We start from the raw sequence: 13,446 nt of genomic DNA on the forward strand, positions 1-13,446 counted from the left end.
TGAGATAATTCAGTTTTTGGGAGCAACGTTGTCACATAGTCTGTATTTAAAGAGGAGAAAAAGAAACTAATAGGAAATAAAATTTATAAACCATAGTGCTATTTTCTATGCATTAAAGAGGATGTGCATACTTATGTGCTAAACTTGCTGGCAGTCATCTTCTGTTACTCCTTCACTGAGAAATACCTTATTTGGTGTGAAATACTATTAGCAGTAAAATACCATGCTCTGTATGACAGCATGTGGCAAAATTGAGCCATCTTACTACGGAAAATCCCAGATAACTTATCAAGTACTGCATTTAGAAAAGCCATTCAATGTAAATGGAATTATTAGGTCTGGCAATCTCTAAAATTCATGAGCTGTGAATATGAAATGTTGGGGTTTTTTAACTATTAACAATTGTTATTCCTTTTTTTATATTTAAATGCTTAAAGGACAGTACAGAATTAATACCCATTTCTAGGTAATTTGGTCTTTTCTAGAGCAGAGTGAGAGCTCAAATACAATATTCTCAACAATTCTGAAAATACCGAAAAGCCTACCCATAGTTTTTGTATTTGTTTTAGAAAGCGTTTGGGTTTTTTTTAAAGTTGCTTTCTTTAGTTTATGGGAAAGATAAATTTAGAGTCTTTTGTTTCTAACCTAAGAAATACAAAGGTGAACTCTTTAGAAAGGTTTAGAAAAGTTTCAGCAGTCTGTGAGTGTTAATGTTTTGTTATTTGCTTTGGTTTTTTCCCCCTCAAGAACTTCTTCAGTAAGTCTGATTTCGCCAAGCATCTAAGTTACCTTTCTAGATCTTGCCTCTAATACTAAAAGCAGTCGCCTGCTGCTCTGAGATTCAAAAACAGAATTTTGGGGTGCCTTCATGTATTTTTTTGTTCTATTTGGTACCACAAATCAGCAGTCATACAAGATACTGTTGTAACCTGTTTAGACGGTTTTCACCCGTTCACATACATAGTTTGGCATGGTGATTTCAACTCAGTAATATAAAATGTGCCACAAACAAATTACTGAGTATTATAAAAAGAGAATAGCAGCCCTTTTAGCCAGGTGCAGTTTCAGATTCCTATTCTTCAAAGACCAGGCCTTTGCAGTGGCTGTGCTGCTAAGCAGCTGTATCATTGGCTAAATATTATTTGTGGCAAAAATAGCATCAATCTTTTAAAATCTGTTGGCCTCCCTGAAAGTTGGGAAAGATTACTCTCTGATGCATTGTAAATTTTCAGCTTTAGATGTTAACTGTAAAGAGATTCTCAGGATGGCTTTTCCCCCACCCCTATCTCTGCCAGCAACACAAGGGCAGGATGATGCCAGGGATACTCTTCCAGCTGAGTTTGCAGCTGGAACACTTCATTCATTAGGAGAAGTAGGATAAATCAACAGAAATGCTGCGCGACCAATGTTAAGATGTGACTGAGCATATGGTAACTTTTTACCTGCAGTCAAGCAGCAGTCCCTCCCATCCATTTTCCATTAAATTTACTGAATCAGACTCTTCCAGCTTGGAGGACGGGATGGGCATAAAAGGTGCACTTACAAAGAGGTATTTGAATGGAGAACACAGGAAATACATGGGAATGGATCTGTAAGAACAGTAATATGATTGCCTCTTGCTTGGTTGTTTGCATGCATTTTCTATGTATTTCTGGTTGTCCACAACTGCAATCTGAATATATGTGTTTCTGTTTTGTAAGTGCATACTTCATAGAATCATAGAATCAACTAGGTTGGAAAAGATCTTTAAGATCATTGAGCCCAGCCGTTAGCCATGTTAGCCCAGGACTGCTAAGCCCACCACTAAACTATGTCACTGAGGGCAAACTGATCTTGCCTAATGGCTGCCCATCATGATCTCCAGTCACAGCCACCCCTCATCTGTCTCCTCATAGTGCCCCACATTATATAGCTGCCGCCCCTACCCCTCACGGCCACACCTCATCTCCCCTCAATATCTCCCCTCATGGCCACCTGTCACAGCCTATGGCCACCCCTGCTCTCCCCTTGCCCAACATGGCCACCCCTGCTCTCCACTCACGATCTCCCCTCGCCTGTCATGGCCCCCCGTGCTCTCCACTCATGATCTCCCCTCGCCCATAATGGCCGCCCCTGCTCTCCCTCATGATCTCCCCTCACAACTCGTGGCTGCCCCTGCTCTCCCCTTGCCCCTCCTCTCCTCACAATCTTCCCTTACCCCTCATGGCTGCCCCTGCTCTCCCCTCACAATCTTCCCTCCTCCCTCATGGCCACCCCTGCTGTCCACTCACCATCTCCCCTCATGGCTGCCCCACCTCTCCTCTCATGATCTTCCCCCGTGGCCTCCACTGCTCTCCCCTCTCGATCCCCCCTCACCTGTCATGGCTACCCCTGTTTTCCCTTCATGATCTCGCCTCCTCCATCATGGATGCCCCTGCTCACCCCTCGTGGCCACCCCTGCTCTCCCCTCACAATCTCTCCTCACCCCTCATGGCCGCCCCTACTCTCACCTCACGATCTCCCGTCACCCCTCATGGCTGTCCCTGCTCTACCCTCGCACCCTCATGGCCACCCCTACTCTCCCCTCACCCCTCATGGCCACCCCTGCTCTCACCTTGCCCCTCATGGCCATCTCTCCTCTCCCCTCAAGATCTTCCCTCGCCCCTCATGGCCACTCCTGCTCTCCCCTTGCCCCTCATGGCCACCCCTGCTCTCCCCTCATCTCTCATGGCTGCCCCTGCTCTCCCCTTGCCCCTCATGGCTGCTACTGCTCTCCACTCATGATCTCCCCTCATCTCTCATGGCTGCCCCTGCTCTCCCCTTGCCCCTCATGGCTGCTCCTGCTCTCCCCTTGCCCCTCATGGCCACCCCTGCTCTCCCCTCACCCTTCATGGCTGCACGTGCTCTCCCCTCACCCCTCATGGCTGCCCCTGCTCTCCCCTTATGAGCTTCCCTCATCCCTCATGGGCTCCCTGCTCTCTCTTCATGATCTCCCCTCACCCCTCATGGCTGTCCCTGCTATCCCTTTGCTCCTCATGGCCGTCTCTGCTTTCCCCTCATGAGCTTCCTTCATGACCGCCCCTGCTCTCCCCTCACGATCTCCCCTCGCCTCTCGTGGCTGCCCCTGCTCTCCCCTTGCCCTTCATGGCTGCTACTGCTCTCCCCTCATGATCTCCCCTCGTCTCTCATGGCTGCCCCTGCTCTCCCCTTGCCCCTCATGTCCACCCCTGCTCTCCACTCACAATGTCCCTTCATCCCTCATGGCCACCCCTGCTATGCCTTCACAATCTCTCCTTGCCCCTCATGGCTGCCCCTGCTCGCCCCTCATGGCCACGCCTGCTCCCCACTCACAATGTCCTCTCATCCCTCATGGCCGCCCCTGCTATCCCTTCATGATCTTCCTTCGCCCTTCGTGTCTGCCCCTGGTCTCACCTCACGATCTTCCCTCATCCCTCATCGCTGCCCCTGCTCTCCCCTCAAGATTTTCCCTCATCCCTCATGGAAGCCCCTGTTTGCCCCTCATGGCCGCCCCTGCTCTCCCCTCAAGATCTCGCCTCGCCCTTCGTGGCTGCCCCTGCTCTCCACTCATGATGTCCCTTCATCCCTCATGGCCACCCCTTCTGTCCCTTCACGATCTCCCGTCGCCCTGCATGGCCACCGCTGCTCTCCCCTCACGATCTCGATTCACCCCTCATGACCATCACTGCTCTCCCCTCACGATCTCCCCTCACTGCCATTCCTGCTCTCCCCTCATGATCTTCCCTCATAATCTAAGTAACCTATTACTTAGGTTTTGCCTATTCATTGTTATCCCGCAGTAGCAATATTTCAGATAGCGCTTAATATTTCGAAAATAACATATGGTGTTTCCCTTTTGTATAAATTAGATGAAATTTATGGGAATTTTTTGCATTTCTTTCTGTATTTTTTTCTACCCTACACTGCAGCTCAAGCAGCCATGAAATAATACTTAAGCTCACATATATGCCCTTTCAGAAAATGCAGTCTAAAGAATATGCAGCGTATGTACATTTTCAAGTTTAATAATTCTAAATCAAAGATGCTTAAACATAGGAGAGAAATGCAGTATTTGAGCCTGACTACTTTTAAACTCTTCTTACAAATGAGCAAAAGAAGAAAACTCACATCAACTATTTTGGAAGCCATTTCACTTGCAGTACCCATATTTGTCCTGCAGGTGGCACGTACAACCCTTCTTCCTGGGCTGCTGAAAACTATTGCTGCTAACCGAAAGATGCCCTTGCCTCTCAAGCTCTTTGAGATTTCTGACGTTGTAGTGAAAGATCCTAATACAGGTAAGAGAAGTTACCTCAAAATTTTTGATAATGGAAATATGTTTACATAGCAGATAGTAATAGTAAGTAAATCCGTATTTCTTTAAAAATGTAATGGCATTACATACTACATTGTTCAGGTTTAATTTATGTGCACAGTGCAAGGGCTAAGAGATTATGGTATAACAGGCTAGATTTTAGAGTCTCTAGACATACAGCTTCATTTTAGGTGCTCTCTCAAACGTGCAGGTAGGTTAAGTTGCAAATATTTTTAGGCACCTGAGTATCCCTTAAAAATCTGTCAAGAATACTGTAAGGATAAACACAAGACAATTTTACACCAAAAATAACTTGCTCTAAATTGCTTGTGTTGATGCACCCTTTTTTACTTGCTCTTAATCTAGTGCTCATTTGTATTCTTATCAGGGATATAACTCACAAAAGAAACTACCTGCTGGTAGCCTTTTCAAGCAGCACAAACCTTGGAAAGTATTAAATATCAAAGCCATACTGCTGTTACAGTACTGGAGCTTGATTAAACTGCTGCAGTCTCAAAGGTGTGCAATGCTATACCAATTGAAAACCAGTAGGTCTCAAGTCTGGGAATAGCAGGTTCTGGAGAGCTGTAATTCAGAGAAAGATTTTGGGGTCAGTGTGTCTCAACATGAATCCCTGTTCCACCATCTTTAAACAGGATTGCTTGAATTTATTCTTCAAAATTATCTTCTGGAGAACCGACAACATAGCACAGATACAGAGTAAAGAATAGAGCGCGTCTGTGTATAAAAATGTGTAAATAAAAAGCTCAACAGTTTGAAATTTCCTCTTTCATCTGCAAAAAGTTTTCCTTATCTTTCCACTTCATCCAACTATGCTAAGAAAGCATGGCTACCTTTGAATTGTTCCCTGACCTTAATTGTTTTATGTGAAACAAAGCAGCTAGTTCACTTTTCAAAAGCTTAAGTGAAATCCTTCTTGTCTTTTGGCACCTCTTTGCACTGCTTCCACTGTACAGGATCAAAATTTCAAACTAACTTTTTTTTTAACCTTGAAAATGTATTGAAGTAAAATGAACTGAAAAATGGATTTTTAAATGTGTCTAAAATTTACTGATTAATTTCTTTCTATACGGTATATTAAGGGAAAAGGAGAGCACAAGCTACAGCCTTTGGGAAGAAGTGCTTATATGCTGAGTTACAACTCTGAATGAAGTTTTGCCTCAGTGAAAAAAGCTGATATTACTTTAAATTCAGCAGCAGGAATGGTTCTGATGTTTCATTATCTGGTTTTAGATTTTAGTGGTTGTATTTAAGGTATCTGGGATCTGCAAAACAAAGGTTTACATAAGGCATAAACAAAACAGCAAGTAAATTGCTTTGGTGATGAATTTAATTTGTAGATTGCTCTTTTGTTATTTATTTAAAGAAAAAAAGAGCCTTGCCAAGCAAAATAAGCAATTCTAGCAAACCATGCAGATTGGTTTGTTTTTTATTAAATACAGACAGTTTGGTGGTGCAGCTTATTCCTTGTTGGGCATGCAGTTAGCTGTAGTGCAAAACAAACTGGTACAGAATAGCATCAGCATTCTTCAGAACCAAAAGTGTATTTATTCTGGCTTTATAAAATTTGAAAGTTAAATTGTTACTTGTATTTCATATATGTTAATTATAGTTTTTGGAAGCTTTCATTTGTGTAGATGGCAGCTTAACAGTTATATAAAGACTGATTTTGTATTGTACTTCATTTTGATGGGAATCATTGCAACAGATGAAAGATGAAGACTTCTGAAGCAGCAGCTTTGTACTGTATGCTCCTGGGCAGCTCTCATGCGTTGAGCACTTGCAGACTGTGGATAGTATCTGAAATTATTTTTAATGCTGTGTTTAGAATAACTACTGTCTTTCCCAAATTTACTTTGAAAATTGTACTTGTCTAATAAACAGTTTGAAAGTGGAGGGGAGAAAGACTGGTAACTCTGCAAACTCTGAAAATTGTGGTGCTGTCATCTCACATATGGAATGAGATTTCCTGCAGAAGGCTTATGTCATCAGACTGACTAATTTAATTTTATTATTTCATGATTTTGGCATGCAGAATTTCCAATTAAAAATTTCAAAAGTATAGGTCAAAAGAGTACTGACATTAACTGTATTTGAAGTGGCATCCTGTAGTCATTCATGTGTGAATTAACCTAGCTCTTTTAAACACACTGGTTTTTATAAAATACCTTCTTACCCAGAGTATAACCAAGGTGAACTGAACATATTTCTCTTCAGACATATCTGGCAGAAAGGTTTGACATACTAAATTAGCAAAATGTGCACCAGATTTAATATAACTAAATGGAACCAAATCTGAGCAGAAGTGTTTCTTCTCAAGGCAGGAGGAAATGTGCCAATTTTGAGTATGTTACACAGCATTTGTGTGGTTAACTGGTAACACTAGATAGTCACTTCTAGCAGGATAATTATACTAGTTCAGCATATAAGTCATTGCTTTACATGACCAGTCCTAAGTGAGAATACCCTTTCTCTCCCTTACAACAACAAAAGAAATCAATTCATTAGAAAATCACCTCTGACCAGTGATCCTGGAGAATCTGGCAAGCTTATGGTAGCACACGTTTAGCGCAACTTGCATCGTTTCTGAGTGCAGCTGCTGCCATGTCTTCAAGCATTTTTCCAAACTGCCTGGAAGTGTTATATGCAGATAATAGTGGAAGATTTTTGTGAGACTTAAGAGACAAGTTTAAATGAGCAGGTGCCCCCTTTCAGATCACCAAGTCATTTTTTCTGAAGCATCTCTAATTTGGAAGTGGGCAGCATACAACATGACTTTATCTTCTTCTGTACTCTTTTGGCTCACATATTCCTAACCAGCTGCCCATCTTTTGGATTGTTTTTCAGCAGCATCCCCAGGAAGTGCTTTGAAGTCTCAGAAATATATATGTATATATAATTCAGGTTGACATACTTGGCAGGCTCAGTTAAAAAATAGAAATGCTTCATGGCATGACACAAGAGATCTCTTAAGTGAGTTATAAAGAACTGAAGCATTTCTAACATCTGCCAGCTTTTGCCTACAGTTCCTAATACTTTCATTTTTTCTTGCTATCATATGTAGTGCATGAACTTCTTGTGTTGTAATATAACTCTATAGAGAAGTAAGCTTTATAACACAGCTTCGTTGAATGCACAAACATGCATCCTTCCCTTTACTAATGATTTTTATAGTTGACAATATGTTGTGTGTATTTATTTCTGATGCTTCAGTTAAGAATAGGGATCTGAAGACACTACTGACCATCTGAATAATAAAGAAATTTAAATTTAGATAGTTGTCACAAATACTGCTAAAAAAAAAGAAAACCAAAAAACAACATTCTATTGAATGTCTAGCCCAGTTTCTCTTCCCAAAGGCAGCTCTATGCTGTCTTCGGGAAGGAAAAAATATTCTTTCTTTCTGCTGCTCAGTACAACATGAAAATAAGTTATGCACCACTCATGACTGTATTACTGATTGGTATCTTAGTAGGGCTGGGAAATAGAGATGCATATGATGGGACTGAACAGCCAGCGTGCTCAGATCCAGGTGTTGCAGTTAGTGATATTTTCTCTGTAACCTTTAGTTCTCTGTGTTGCCATTTTAACTTCAGGATTGGATTCTCCAGCATTATTTGACACTGCAATTTGTGTCCATGGCAGGGGGAGTTGGAACTAGATGATCTTAAGGTCCTTTCCAACCCTAACTATTCTGTGATTCTATGATTTTTATAATGACAGAAGCAAGCTCCTGAGTGACAAAATGCAGACTTACTACAACAGTAAGTTCAGCTTTCAGTGACTGATGAGAGAACTTGCAGCTGTTTTGCCGAGTTGCTGCCCTAGAAGTTTTGACTTACTTCTGGCCCAAAAAGGCTGTGCTTTAATCTTTTGTGTAGGCTCTTGCTCCTGTTTTTGCAGTCCTTTTTAATCTTTTTAATATATTTCTAGTCACTTGGTAAATGCTTTCCTGTTTAGTTTTTGACAGATTTGTTATTACTAAATGGTTAGTTGGGGCAAATAAACAAGATGTAAATTTAATTTAAATATAATCTCTAATTTCTCATGTGGTAGATATTAACAGTTCAGTAAACACTCTGGGTGCTAAGGTTTCTGCATGTATTTAAGCAGACACAAAGATCAGCTATGGCAGATCAGACCAAAGGCTTTTCTGGCCCGATAACCTGTCTAACACTAGTGAAAAGTGGTTGTCAAGGGAAAGACATGAGAGCAGCTACACATATTCAGTACTTCCAGAATGTTTATCTCTTCTCTGGCCACAGGTAACTCAGGGGCTTCCCAACTCAAACATGGCTCTTTTTCTGGAGTAAGAAGTAATAGATTTATCTCCTATGAACTTCTTATGTCTCTTCAGAGCTGTGTCAACTTCCAATATCCACAAAATCCTGTGGGGAAGAAGTTTCACTACTTAACTCTATACTGCCTAAAGAACCCACTTTTCCTCGTTTTGAGGTTGGCTGCTGTTGATTTTAATGTTCCTTATTTCTTGTGTTGAATGCAGCAGCAAACAATTGATGCCTGTAGAAAGGTCTGAGGTGCTCAGTTTTGATATGTCCAGAACTATGTGGAAGTACAATTCAGAAGTCACTATCTGTATAGGGATCTTTAACCCACACTCTTTCTATGAGCAGTATCCTGTGCAGTGCTTTTTTTCCTGGGAACACTAAGTTCAGCTGTTTCATGACCAGAGTTCCAGACATGCATAGTAGACTCTGTAAAAAACATAATTCACCCTGGCATATACCAGTTTTTATGTGGCTTTCTTTTGGGTAATTTAAAGAAATATGAAAGCCCTATGCCTACAACCATGTCACATGGTTCTGCCCTACTCATTCATTCTTCATTCCTTCACTACTAAAGAAGTTCTTATTCCCTCTTTACCCTCAAACATTACAAGTATTTATAGATCAGAAGGATTTTTGTGGGTTTTGTTTGTTGGGGTTTTTTAAAAGGAATGAAATTGCTGTCAGTAAAAACATTTCCTCCCTATATCTAATCACTATTAAGTGGAAGAGAAAGAACATCCATCTAGACTTGAGCAACTAGGAGACTACAGAAGCCAGAAGACTCTAAAGGAGAAATCTATGCATGAAAATCTGGCTGTAACTTGTTGCACTCTGTGTCAGTATTACAAAGCAGTGAAGTACGGAAGGGAGATTAGCTGATGATATGCTATATGCATGCAGGCTGTCCTAGCTCCAGCCTGATCATGTGTGCTGAATGCCCTTGAGTGGTTGAAGTTATTCAGGTGCCCTTCTGGAACGTCTGTCTTGACTGAATTGCAGTTGAAAAGAGTCTGGTTTATATGCTGCGGGGCTGCTTTACAGTGTGAACAGAAGCACGATAAGTGAGGGAGATAGGGAGATTTCCTTCAGAAGTGCAGCTCTGCTGCAAACTGAAGTGCAATGTATACACTTACAGGGCTTTCAGTGCATGTGAATGTTTAGAAGAAGGCAGTCACATAAAGAGTCCTTCCCTAGCTTCAGCAACTTTGAGCTTGTATACACCAACCTTGCTGAACACTTGTACTTTAACCTTGAGAAGGTAAAGAGCTGAAGGCAATAAACAACTTCACTAAATTAACCACTATTTTGAATTTCACTGCTACTAATTGGGAGCTGTGAAAATAGATTTGTTACTCTATTCCTACGTTGTTCCTCTCAAAAAGTGAAAATGTTGAAGCCCACGGTGACTAACGCTTCAAAGTGGGGCACAGTAGTGCTGGAGAGTGTGTATTGTTAGAGAGATCGTGTAGCCTAAAGGTACTAGTATAACAGAATACTACTACATACTCATTTTGGAAGTTTAGAAAAGAAAAACCTAGTTTGGTGAAGTCAATTACCTAAGAAAGCTTACACCATGGTTTTTAGGGGTTTGACTTAAAGAATTGTCCAAAGTGGGAGTCACTTGTGTCTTGAGTTTGTACAGTGTAGTACATTTTTCGTAGACACTTGGTTGTGGGGATGTCCAAGATGATCACAAAAAGCATCAGCTGTGATTTGGAAACCTGTAAGAATTCAGATCTTTTCATCAATCACCATGCTAATGTTATTACTCATTTCAAGTGGTGGGCTGGTTGTTTTGTGCTGATATTTATTCTGCAGCTCAGTTCTATAAATAGTTAGCTCTCCCACCAGCATTGCAAGTTCCTTGATGCTCATTGAGTATTTGCATTTTGGCTATTCTGTTTTTAACTTCTTTAACACTTAACTATATGCTTGGTACCTGTCACTGTGAAGAAGATGCTTGTAACAGCACTGTTTCCTGTCCAAGGCACAGGAGACCTTGAATTTTTATTTGCATTTCTTACTGCGAGAATCCAGTGGGTTAAAGAAATCCCAGTGTTTCCTCAGATCACAACAGGTGTGTCAGAGAAGTCACTTTACATATTCATTTCTGTTTTCAGCCACAAATGCCTCAAACTACAGCAGAAGAAAACTGATGCATTAAAAAAAAAAAAGAAATAAAAAAAAAAGAATCATTGAAAGTGTGGTAAAGATTCCCAGACAATATAATTGTTTTCTTCTTCTTCTTCAGATGTAGGTGCAAGAAACTACAGGCATTTCTGTGCTGTTTATTACAACAAGAGCCCGGGGTTTGAAATTATCCATGGTTTGCTGGACAGGGTCATGCAGCTCCTTGAAGTTGCACCAAATGAAGAGAATGGCTACACCATCAGGGCAGCTGAAGGTAAGGAAGACAGAGCTGCAGTGTACAGCAGAGGTTGTTCTGGAGATCAAATGTTCCCCTACAATCTGAGGTGAACCTTTGGTTGTTCTCAGTATCAGGCAACTAAGGATTAATATTATTATGTATGCTATCACATTGCAGTATGATGAAATGATAATGAAAAGGCATTAACTGCATTCATTGATTGTAAAATAGTATTGTTGTCTTTCTGTGAGCTATTCTGAGTAGTTTTATGTAAATAGCGAGTTGACAGTTAAAGGAAACATAGTAAAGCATATGCCATGAGCTTCATGGACTGTTTATAATGAATTAATCTCCTGATTGCAAGGGTAGGTAGGAGTTCATTGAACTAATTAATATGCCAGGTATTCACTGTTTTCTCTTTGGTTAACAGTGCCTGGAAAAGACTACTTCTTACACCTGGTCTTTTAATTTATAGCTTTATCTATTGCTTTTATTCATGTGTACTTTAATTTATATATTCATATGAACATATATACTTTATATCTTTTTTCATAGACCTGCTGTCTTTGAGCCTGAACCTGCTACATAGACAAATAGTTGTATAACAGCCCACTTCCTTCTCCATACAGCTACACATGAATTAGAAATGACATCCTTAAGTGCAAAATCTGCTCTGTGTACATGCATATAGCATGTAAGAGAGAAAGCAAGCAGGTTGACCCCATTATTTCGTTGAGAGTGCATAGGTTGATGCAAGAGAGCAAGCATCAGCAACTAATCGATTCTATAACAACAGCGTAGTCAATACAATATAGAAAGGCAAGAAAAGCAGGGATAGCAGCTATGATTTTGCTTTGTGATCACATCATGCATTGGTGTTCAGAGATACGAGACACTGACTTGAATTAGCTTGAAGAAGTCCCTCTGTTCTGCACTTACTGGAAAAAATGGCACTGACAGAAAGTCCCTCACGGTCTGACTATTCATAGAACTTTAATGAAAAATTGTTAGATGTCTCCCTGTTTTGCAGTGCACTGCCAAGACATCAAACATCACACTTCAACTAAGTGGTCTCCTAGCACTTTAATGCACATTTGTGTCATAATATTGACATACTTTTTTTCATCCCATTTTTTGACAAAGTACTGTTTTGCTCAGTGTTACTTAGGCAGACTTTCAACAGGTTTATTAGAATATTATTGACAGGATTCCCAGATTGACTAGATGAATGTTTAAACAATTGTACTTCTTGTTCTAATTCTGCCAAGCACATAACAGATAATACCAAAGCTTCTTATTTGGAAAGGGAGTGCTGTGGGAGGGTTAGAAGAGCCTCTGGGAGTTCTATACTCAGCTGTTACTGAAGTCAAACCAAACTGTTACATTCCTTTTCATAACCCTTCTGTACCTCATTTTTTAATAGTGTTCTGGTTCCAGACATATGAAGAGTTTGCTTTAGTACTGAAAATATTTGCAAGTGTTTTATATTCTGTACTGTAGCATTTCAGTGATGTGTGACTGGCTTCGAGAAACTGGAAAAAAGACCTCAAAAAATAATCCTAACAGCAGAGAAGCTATTTCTAAATGTTAGTGCTGTTCAGTATTCTGGGAATGCAGGGATCTGTAGTGCCCATTCGAAGTCCCTGCATTCCCATGACATTACTCTACGATGCATTTAGTGTAAAGGATGGATTATGCCTTGTCATATGCAATATATTACAAGCAGTTTGTGGCTTTTGGCTATAGACCAAAAAAAAAAGAGAAAGAAGTGCCTACTACTTTCTGTTTCACCAGTGATACGGAAAATCTCCTGGGGTGACATGTAGATTTTCAGTTCTACTGACATCGGAATTTAACCTTGGTAACAATGCAGATGGCTGGTACTCTGATGCCATAGTGAATGAAGTGTCACTGCACCAACTTACTTAAAAGACCTTCACTGCAGAGATGGTTGGAAATAGAAGTAGTTTGAGGGATTCTGTTTGATTATGAGGTTTTGTTGGTTAGAAATGTTTGGGACTTTTTAAAACTTCATTTGCAATCTGTTAGTTGAGCATGTGTGAGAGGGAAGATGTCAGCAGCAATCACAGCAAGGTCAGTTGCTGAGTGGGAAAAACAAAAAAGACCCTGTAACATTTTCCATGACTGCAGGACACTGAAATAATTCAGAACAGTGCAAGTTACTTCAGAGATTTTAAATCAGAACTTGACACGTGGCATGGATTTTTAGATGCATCTTTATGGAGCATGCTTTTTTATTGCCTGTGCCAAATTACAAATTTGTACAGTGAAAAATGGGTTTATCCTATGACTCTGATTTAGAAAGAGCTTAGATACTTTTTCTGTATGTGATCTTAAGCAAAACTTTTGACTAGTAAGCGACACAGTGAAAAGGTAGGGTTTTAGGCCAGCTGGGTTTATTCCTTATAACTGATTAACATAGTTCTAGTCATCAC

At 40.6% G+C, this 13,446-nt stretch overlaps 1 protein-coding gene across 3 annotated transcripts in view; it reads left to right on the forward strand.

Moving 5' to 3' along the window:
- The window catches only part of FARSB (phenylalanyl-tRNA synthetase subunit beta), a gene marked incomplete at its 5' end in the record, with an annotated part of 41,436 nt that overhangs the window by 15,039 nt on the left and 12,951 nt on the right, over nucleotides 1–13,446 (forward strand). For all 3 annotated transcript variants that reach the window (XR_013957422.1, XM_080623312.1, XM_080623311.1), the window contains 2 exons: nucleotides 4,178–4,295; nucleotides 10,874–11,026. Coding sequence is in view for 2 of the 3 variants with exons in the window: in XM_080623312.1 (XP_080479438.1) it covers nucleotides 4,178–4,295; nucleotides 10,874–11,026 (271 nt within the window). The remainder of the gene's footprint in view (nucleotides 1–4,177; nucleotides 4,296–10,873; nucleotides 11,027–13,446) is intronic.

The sequence above is a fragment of the Psittacula echo genome, assembly GCF_963264785.1.
Source record: "Psittacula echo genome assembly, chromosome: 7".
Lineage (NCBI taxonomy): Eukaryota > Metazoa > Chordata > Aves > Psittaciformes > Psittacidae > Psittacula > Psittacula echo.